At 53.0% G+C, this 10,259-nt stretch overlaps 1 protein-coding gene across 1 annotated transcript in view; it reads right to left on the bottom strand.

The window, feature by feature from the left end:
• Nucleotides 1–2,846: 2,846 nt before the first annotated feature.
• Nucleotides 2,847–10,259, bottom strand: part of LOC144950135 (BTB/POZ domain-containing protein KCTD14-like) — a 10,916-nt gene continuing 3,503 nt past the window's right edge. Inside the window, exons 2-5 of the mRNA XM_078880196.1 lie at nucleotides 7,835–8,308; nucleotides 5,950–6,183; nucleotides 5,153–5,282; nucleotides 2,847–2,878 (exon numbers count right to left, since the gene is read on the bottom strand). Coding sequence (XP_078736322.1) covers nucleotides 2,847–2,878; nucleotides 5,153–5,282; nucleotides 5,950–6,183; nucleotides 7,835–8,308 — 870 coding nt within the window. The remainder of the gene's footprint in view (nucleotides 2,879–5,152; nucleotides 5,283–5,949; nucleotides 6,184–7,834; nucleotides 8,309–10,259) is intronic.

Genomic DNA, 10,259 nt, shown 5'->3' with positions numbered 1-10,259 from the left:
GTCGAGTCGCAAGTCATCAAATTCATGACTCGAGTCTGACTCGAGTCCAAGTCACATGACTCGAGTCCACACCTCTGCCACTACCCCCCACCACACCCCCCCCCCCTCCACCACCAACCCCCCACCACCACCCCCCCCCCCACCACCACCACCCCCCCACCACCAACCCCCCCCCCACCACCAGGCAGGCAGAGGTAGCACGTGGGCCACCACGTGGGCCACCACGTGGGCCACCACGTGGGCCACCACGTGGGCCACCACGTGGGCCACCACGTGGGCCACCACGTGGGCCACCACGTGGGCCACCACGTGGGCCACCACGTGGGCCACCACGTGGGCCACCACGTGGGCCACCACGTGGGCCACCACGTGGGCCACCACGTGGGCCACCACGTGGGCCACCACGTGGGCCACCACGTGGGCCACCACGTGGGCCACCACGTGGGCCACCACGTGGGCCACCACGTGGGCCACCACGTGGGCCACCACGTGGGCCACCACGTGGGCCACCACGTGGGCCACCACGTGGGCCACCACGTGGGCCACCACGTGGGCCACCACGTGGGCCACCACGTGGGCCACCACGTGGGCCACCACGTGGGCCACCACGTGGGCCACCACGTGGGCCACCACGTGGGCCACCACGTGGGCCACCACGTGGGCCACCACGTGGGCCACCACGTGGGCCACCACGTGGGCCACCACGTGGCCCACCACGTGGGCCACCACGTGGGCCACCACGTGGCCCACCACGTGGCCCACCACGTGGCCCACCACGTGGCCCACCACGTGGGCCACCACGTGGGCCACCACGTGGGCCACCACGTGGGCCACCACGTGGGCCACCACGTGGGCCACCACGTGCTACCTCTGCCTGCCTGGCCCTGACGCAGCACACGGGCCGAGCGGAGCCCCCTCCAGGGCTCTCCGGAGCGATCGACCCCCCCCCTCACCCCCTCGCCCCCCCCATCACCCCCTCGCCCTCCTCCCGCACCCCATCACCCCCCCCCTCACCCCCTCGCCCCCCCTCTCACCCCCTCGCCCCCCCCCTCACCCCCTCGCCCCCCCCCTCACCCTCTCGCCCCCCCCCTCACCCTCTCGCCCCCCCCTCACCCTCTCGCCCCCCCCCTCAACCCCTCGCCCCGCCCCCCTCGCCCCCCCCCCTCACCACCTCGCCCCCCCCCTCACCCCCTCGCGCGCCTCCTCCTGACTCTGGGGCGAGGGGCCCCCCCAGTGGCAGCTGCCCCTGTGCGTTCGCCTGCTACCAGGAGGGGGGCGATGATTGCTGCAGTGTGGGCCATTGCCCGAAACGTCACCTACTGTATATTTAATGCAACGCACACAGTGGGGGGCGGGGGAGGGGGGTGATGGTAGCGGGGGAATGGGGGGGTGGTGACGGGGGGGGGTGAAGTGTGGGAGGTGGTGAGGGGGGGGGAGAGTGGGGGGGATGGTTGACGGGGGGGGGGGGTGTGGAGTGGGGGGGAGTTGGGGGTGGCGAAGGGAAGTGGGGGGGGGCTGACGGGGGGGGCGAGGGGGGATGGAGTGGGGGGGAGTGGGGGGTGGCGAGGGGAAGTGGGGGGGGGGCTGACGGGGTGGGGGGGCGAGGGGGGATGGAGTGGGGGGGAGTTGGGGGTGGCGAAGGGAAGTGGAGGGGGGCAGACGGGGTGGGGGGGGGGGGCGAGGGGGGGGGGGTCCGCCAGCTGTCTCCCACGTGGAGGCAGAATGTCCCGCGTGCGTGGAGCAGGGGGGGGGGGGGGGTGACTCGTCACGTGTCACCCCCCCCCCGTCTAGGAAGCAGGTCTCAGGACTCCATGGAGGCTTTATCCACCACCCCCCCAAAGCGTTTATTCACAATTCGGGCACCTCGCCTGACGAAGCTGGTTGCCGTTGTTGTTTGTAACATGCAGCGAGCGAGAACGCCACGGTAACACGAATTGTAAACGCTGTGGGTTCAACTCTCCAGCACACACCGGTTCGTGCTGAATCGGCAACGATTTCCTTTCACCGGACACGTCCCTCAAACGATTGGCCGTGTCGGGTGGTGGCGAGCTTCACGACACATTCGTATATACGCGATCTAACCCCCAAAGAAAACCAAACCAAAACCTTGCAGACGAAACACCCGAGTGTGGATTGCCCTTAAATATCAATCTGCAAAGTGCCCGATAGCTTATAACTTATACATTCGTCGATAGCTTATTATTCTAGAACATCCTACAGGGCGAGAAGAGGCGCTCCGTGTGAAGCCACGGTGGCTAAGAGATGTTGACTACCTCGCCTGGTGTGCAGGAGGTCGTGGGTTCGATCCCGACCCTGACGATGCCTGCTGCTGTATATTTGGAGTCGGCGTGTCTCTCTCTCCCCGTGGTCGCGTTGACGTTTTGTTTTCCCTCCGGGTCCTCCGGTTTTCCCTCCTCATTTATAAATATACGTTTAGACTATTTAGATGATTTTGCTGCTAGAGATGTCCAAATGATAAGCCATTTCGTGGAGCAATCATGTGTAGCCAGGACGCTTTTGAACAATGAGTTTAGTGTTGTCTTTATATGTGTTGGGTGATTTGTTGAAAGGTATGCAATAGTGCAGTGTATAGTAGTGTATCGTGTATAGAGTAGCGTATAGTGTAGTGTATAGTACATAGTAGTGTATAGTGTAACGTATAGTGACTTTGTAGGATGAACGTTGAGATGTATAAGGGCCACGGGGTGACCAGTAAGGTCTGAGTTGGTCTGTGATGTGGTAGGGCACTGATAAGGGGCTGACAGGTGTTGGGATGTGCATGAGTAGGCCTCAACTAAACTAGATTATTTTAATGTCAGCAGGTAAGGGCCCCCAAAATGAGCTGTCTAGCTCTTTTTCTTTACTTTCCAGAAGCGACCTGGACACCACAAATGAGAGCAACTCAACGAAGCGGGCTTCATCATCGTCGTCGTCATCATCATCATCGTCGTCGTCGTCATCATCATCGTCGTCATCATCATCGTCGTCGTCATCATCGTCGTCGTCATCATCGTCGTCATCATCGTCGTCGTCATCATCGTCGTCATCATCGTCGTCATCATCGTCATCATCTTCGTCGTCGTCGTCGTCATCATCATCGTCATCATCGTCATCATCGTCATCATTATCGTCATCATCATCATCGTCGTCATCATCGTCGTCGTCATCATCGTCGTCGTCATCATCGTCGTCATCATCATCGTCATCATCATTGTCGTCATCATCATCGTCATCATCATCGTCATCATCATCATCGTCATCATCATCGTCGTCGTCATCATCGTCATCATTATCGTCATCATCGTCATCGTCGTCATCATCGTCATCATCATTGTCGTCATCATCGTCGTCATCCTCATCATCGTCGTCATCATCATCGTCGTCGTCATCATCGTCGTCGTCATCATCGTCGTCTTCATCATCGTCATCATAATCATCGTCATCATAATCATCGTCATCATCGTCGTCGTCATCATCGTCGTCGTCATCATCGTCGTCATCATCATCGTCGTCATCATCATCGTCGTCATCGTCATCATCATCGTCATCGTCATCATCATCATCGTCGTCGTCATCATCATCATCGTCGTCGTCATCATCGTCGTCATCATCGTCGTCATCGTCATAAAAATTGACAGCAGTCGCCAAAATCTTCTCAACGCCGTGGTGACGTCGATTCTGAATGTGGAGGGGATAAACCCGGAGGACTCCGGAGAGAAATCCACACGCCAACTCCAAATACTCAGCAGGCGTCTGGCTGAGGGTTGAACCCACGTGCCCCCTACGTATGCACATATGTTGAACTTCTTTCGCACCGTACGTAGCCAACCGCGCTAATCGGAGGCGTGGGGGTTCAGGACAACAAACTAAACGAACAGAGCAGTCCATATTCTATGGTTCTTTCGGTAAAGTCACGTAGATAGCAGGAAAAATAATAACAATAAAATAATGTAAATAAAGTGAATAAAAAAGAGTAAAAATATCACGACGTTTCGATCGCAACATGATCGGCCGTTCCTGATGACGATCGGAACGACGCGATTTTTTAAATTATTTTTTTATTCACTTAATTTTTCATTATTATTTTATTGTTATGATTTTTATGCACTTTATTTTGATTCGTATTCTTTTGTTATAATTTTTAGATATTTTAAAATGTTTTTATTCATTAATTTTTATTACTATTTATTGTTATGATCTTTATGCACTTTATTTTTATTCGTATTCTTTTATTGTTATTATTTTTAGATATTTTAAAATATTTTTTTATTCACTTAATTTTTATTATTATTTTATTATGATTTGTATGCACTTTATTTTTATTCGTATTCTTTTATTGTTATCATTTTTTATGCACTTTATTTTCATTATTTTATCGTTATTATTTTTCTATCTACGTGACTTTACCGAAAGAAGCATAGACTCATGAATTCCTGCAGTCACGAAACTTTTAAGTGAAAACAAAGCGGTCCTAAAAAAATGAGTTTTCAATCTAGATTTCAAAGTGCATTGCTTCCCAGCAGCTCTTCCTCGTGAGCGGGGGACGTGATCATCTCACCACCACGAACTGCCCTCACAGCCGCAAGAGCCGAGTTCAATTCCGAGTTCGTGGCGGCTTTGTCCCGTCATCAACAACATCATCATGAGGAGTGCAAGTTGTTGTTTAACAACGAGGCGAGAGACCAGGATGGGAGTCTCATTCGCAAGAGTGATCTGGGCGGAAGGGCATTGGTCTGCTGCCAGTAGGGGGACGATGACTGCTGCTGTGTGGGTCTAGCGTAGGGGCACCCCCAGTGTCAGCTGTCCCTGTGCGTCAGTCTGACGCCCGTACTGGTTGTATCACCTGTACCATTTGTACCACCCGTACCACCCGTACCAGCTGTACCGGCTGTGCCGCCCTTACCGGCTGTACCGGCTGTACATTGCATCAGACATTTGACCTATCACATGCGACATCTTGGGCTTGATCCATTGACCTTGCCCCCCCCCCCCCCCAAAATCTCTCCGCCCGCCCCCCCGTCCACCAGCCCCCCGCCGAGGTCACCACCAGCCCCCCCCCCACCAGCCCCCCCCCCCACCAGCCCCCCGCCCCCACCAGCCCCCCCCCCACCGAGGTCACCACCAGTGGAAGAGGAACTCGTAGAGGCCGCACGATGGGGGGGGGGGCCGGGGGCCCGCGGAAAAGCCCCGCGAGCCCCGCCCCCCGGTCGCCCCCCCCCCTCGCCCGGTGGGGGCAGCCGCTCCTCCCAGGTGACGTGGTAGCCCAGCGCCTCCACGTCCACCTGGGGGGTAGACGGGGGGGGGGGGGGGGGGAGTGCGTGGGGGGGTGGGAGACACACGTGTGGACAAACACACCATGGAGGAGACGTGTGGGGGGTGACACGTGGAGGGACACGTGGGGGGACACGTGGGGAGACACGTGGGGGGGAAACACGTGGGGGGGGAGACACGCAGGGGGACACTTGGTGACACGCGGGGCCACGTGGAGACACAAATGGACACGTGGAGACACATGGGAAGATACGTGGACACACACGTGGAGGAGACATTGAGAAGACGCGTGGATGAGTCACATAGACAAAGACAAAGATCTCCCATGTAGCCTTAATAGACTGTAAGGGCAAGTGCTGTTAGCGAGCACCTATGAAGGCCGGAACGGTACACGAGGGGGTGGGTGTGCCAGCACCACGCCCGACCGCTTTTGTCTCCCTAATGGAAATGTTTACACACCGCACCAGGTACTCATTTGAGGCTGAGTCGACCTAGGGGAGGCCCGGGACCGGTTCAGATAATCATCACTGGTGTTGGCCGTGAGCGGGAATTGAACTCGTGTCGCCGGGTTCATAGCGCAACGTAGCGCTAACCACTACACTACCGCTCCCCAGGTACACTATTGCTCTCACACATAGACACACACACACGGGCGCACATGGGGGAGACGTCTCACACCTTGACACAATCCAGGAGATCCCGAACCCCAGGCTCTACGCTCCAGGGTCCGAAGTTGACGAGGTACTGCTCCCCATGGATGGAGCACGCGTGCGCACGCCTGGCACTCCCCTCGTGGTGGTTGTGGTGGTGGTTGTGGTGGTGGACCTCGTGTTCGGAGCTCTTGTTGACGTGGACGAGAACTCGGGAGAGCCGAGATGCCAGGGCCTCGGCCCGAGCCACGCGGATCATGATCTGTGGATCACGGCGATGATAAGAATGATTGTGCTGACGACGATCATCATGGTGATGATGATCATAGTGAAGATCAGAATGATTATGATAATCATGACGATTGTCGTGGTGATGACGATTGTCGTGGTGATGATCATGACGATGACCATAGTGATGCTCATAGTGATGATCGTCGTGATGATCGTGGTGATGATCGCGGTGATGATCGTGGTGATGATCGCGGTGATGATCGTGGTGATGATCGCGGTGGTGATCGTTTTGGTGATTGTGATGATGATCATAGTGAAGATCAGAATGATTACGATAATCATGACGATCGTGGTGATGACGATTGTCGTGGTGATGATCATGACAATGCCCATAGTGATGATCATGACGATAATGATCATGATGATGCTCATAGTGATGATCGTCGTGATGATCGTGGTGATGATCGTGGTGATGATCGTGGTGGTGATCGTTTTGGTGATTGTGGTAATGATCATGGTGATGATCACGATGATGATTATGATCATCATGGCGATGAACATGGTGATAATAATCGTGGTGGTGATCATGGTGAGCATGGTGTTGAACATGGTGATGATGATCATGATAACAATGCTTTGATTGTTCATTCTGATGATGCTGACGCCATGTGGTGTATCGCAGAGTTTTGGAACCAACTAAGAGCTTCTCACTTCCCTTTCTCCCTCCATCCTCCTCTTTCTCATCCTCATCATCTTCCCACCTCATCCTCCTCATTCCACCATCCTGACTGCCTCTCACCATGTCATCCTCCTGCCATGCTCACCCCTTCTCAACATCTCTCTCTCTCTCACCACCTCTCCCTGCACTCCCCACCTACTCCCCTCCCCACCATTCTGATCTCCTGCTTTTCCTCACCATCATCACCTCCTTCCACCACCTCCTCTTCTCCTCACCACCTCCTCCTCTCACCTACCATCCTCACCTCTCCTCTCTTCACCAACTCATTACCACCTCTCTCCACCATCCTCCTTCCCATCCTCCTCCCCATCCTCCTCCCCATCCTCCTCCGCCTCACCACCTCTCCCCTCTCCACCACCTCTCCCCATCACCACCTCCTCTTTTCACCACCACCACCTCCATCCTCCTCCCCATCCTCCTCCCCATCCTCCTCACCACCTCCACACCTCTCTGCTCTCCACCACCTCTCCCCATCACCACCACCTCCATCCTCCCCATCCTCCACACCTCTCCTCTCTCCACCACCTGGTCACCACCTCTCCATGCTACCACCTCCTCCACCCCCTCTCCCTACCACCACCACTACCTCCTCCACCTCCTCTTTCCACCACCACCACCAGCCCCACCACCACCACCACAACCACCTCTTCCACCTCTCCCCACCACCACCACCACCTCCTCCACCTACTCTCTCCACCACCACCACCACCTCTTCCACCTACTCTCTCCACCACTACCACCACCACCTCTTCCACCTACTCTCTCCACCACCACAACCACCACTGCCTCTTCCACCTACGCTCTCCACCACCACCACCACCACCTCCTCTCCCCACCACCACCACCTCCTCCACCTACGCTTTCCACCACCACCACCACCTCCTCTCCCTACCACCACCACCACCACCTCCTCTCCCCACCACCACCACCACCACCTCCTCACCTCGATGTTCTCACGGTAGCCGGGCACCTGCGCGCAAAACTGCCTCCGCGCCACCATCTCGCCGAAGAGGGGCGGCGCCTCCTCCAGGGCCCTGGCCATGGCCTCCAGGCCCCAGAACCTCGCCTCCGCGTGGACCTCCAGGGCCGCACGGAGCCCGGGGGCCGGGGCCGACGGCGCGACGCCCTCCCGCAAGAAGGTCAGCACCTGCCCAAAGTGGGTCCCGTCGCGGTCCAGGAACACGCGGCCATCCTCGTCCAGCCGCAGGGGCGGGGGGCGGCCCTCCCAACCCGCGCCCCCCGCGGACTCCCCCGGCGAGGGGGACGGGGAGCGGAGGGGGGAGGCGGCGGGGGGCGGCTCGCTGAAGAGGTCGCAGAGGCGGGAGCCGGGGCAGGTGCGCAAGGTGCTGAGCGCCGTGGTGAAGTGGAGGCCGCCCACGTTGAGACGCACCACGGGGGGCAGCTGGGAGGGCGACAGCTGTGGGGGTAGGAGGGCGTGCGGGCGTCAGAGCGCGTGAACATATTGCTGTGTCGTGAAACCCGCCACCACCCGGCACAGCCAATTAGTAAGTTTGTCACGTACCAATTCGTCACTAGTACAGCACTAGTGGATAGTGTAGTGTATAGTGTAGTGTATAGTAGTGTCGTGGTATAGTCATGTATAGTGTAGTGTATAGTAGTGTAGTGGTATAGTAGTGTATAGTGTAGTGTATAGTGTAGTAGTATAGTAGTGTATAGTGTAGTGTATAGTATAGTGTATATTGTAGTGTGTAGTAGTGTAGTGGTATAGTAGTGGTGTATAGTAGTGTAGTGGCATAGTAGTGAAGTGGTAGAGTAGTGTAGTGGTATAGTAGTGTAGTGGTATAGTAGTGTAGTGGTATAGTAGTGTAGTGTATAGTAGTGTAGTGCATAGTAGTGTAGTGGTATAGTAGTGTATAGTGTAGTGTATAGTGTAGTATACTAGAACAGCACTAGTGTATAGTGTAGTGTATAGTAGTGTATAGTGTAGTGTATAGTGTCGTGTATAGTGTAGTGTATAATAGTGTATATAATAGTGTAGTGTATAATAGTGTATAGTGTATAATAGTGTAGTGTATAATAGTGTATAGTGTAGTGTATAGTGTAGTGTATAGTGTAGTTTATAATAGTGTATAGTGTATAATAGTGTAGTGTATAGTGTGGTGTATAGTGTAGTGTATAGTGTAGTGTATAGTGTAGTAGTGCATAATGTAGTGTATAGTGTAGTGTATAATAGTGTATAGTGTATAGTGTAGTGTGTAGTGTATAGTGTAGTGTATAGTGTAGTGTATAGTGTATAGTAGTGTAGTGTATAGTGTAGTGTATAGTGTAGTGTATAGTCGTGTATAGTGTAGTGTATAGTGTAATGTATAATGTGTATAGTGTGTAGTGTATAGTAGTATAGAGTGTAGTGTATAGTGTAGTGTATAATCGTGTATAGTGTAGTGTATTGTGTAGTGTATTGTGTATAGTGTAGTGTGTATAGTGTAGTGTATAGTGTAGTGTATAGTATAGTGAAGTGTGTAATCGTGTATAGTGTAGTGTATAGTGTAGTGTATTGTACAGCACACCGGCGTGTTGGATAGTAAAGCCATAACATTTACAATTTTAGAATGACGTTTCGCCAGTAACTACAACCAGCTTCATGCATATTAATGACTATGGTATCCATTGCCATTTGAGTTATTCATATGATAATCAACGTACATTATGCAAGCCCATTGTTCGTAGTGTATAGTAAATAGTAGTGTGTAGTGTAATTTATAGTAGTGTATATTAGTGTAGTGTATAGTAGTGTAGTGTATAGTGTAGTATATAGTAGTGTAGTATATAGTGTAATTTATAGTAGTGTATATTAGCGTAGTGTTTAGTAGTGTAGTGTATAGTAGTGTAGTGTATAGTAGTGTAGTGTAAAGTAGTGTAGTGTATAGTAGTGTAGTGTATAGCAGTGTATAGTAGTGTATAGTGTAGTGTATAGTAGTGTAGTATATAGTGTAATTTATAGTAGTGTATATTAGCGTAGTGTTTAGTAGTGTAGTGTATAGTAGTGTAGTGTATAGTAGTGTAGTGTAAAGTAGTGTAGTGTATAGTAGTGTAGTGTATAGCAGTGTATAGTAGTGTATAGTGTAGTGTATAGTAGTGTAGTGTATAGTAGTGTAGTGTATAGTAGTGTAGTGTATATTAGTGTAGTGTATAATAGTGGTGCATAGTGTAGTGTATAGTAGTGTAGTGTATAGCAGTGTATAGTAGTGTATAGTGTAGTGTATAGTAGTGTAGTGTATAGTAGTGTAGTGAATAGTAGTGTAGTGTATAATAGTGGTGTATAGTGTAGTGTATAGTAGTGTAGTGTATAGTAGTGTAGTGTATAGTAGTGTAGTGTATATTAGTGTAGTGTATAGCAGTGTAGTGTA

The sequence above is a fragment of the Lampetra fluviatilis genome, chromosome 56 (genome assembly GCF_964198595.1).
Source record: "Lampetra fluviatilis chromosome 56, kcLamFluv1.1, whole genome shotgun sequence".
NCBI lineage: Eukaryota > Metazoa > Chordata > Hyperoartia > Petromyzontiformes > Petromyzontidae > Lampetra > Lampetra fluviatilis.
This window is presented reverse-complemented; position numbering and strand designations above follow the sequence as displayed.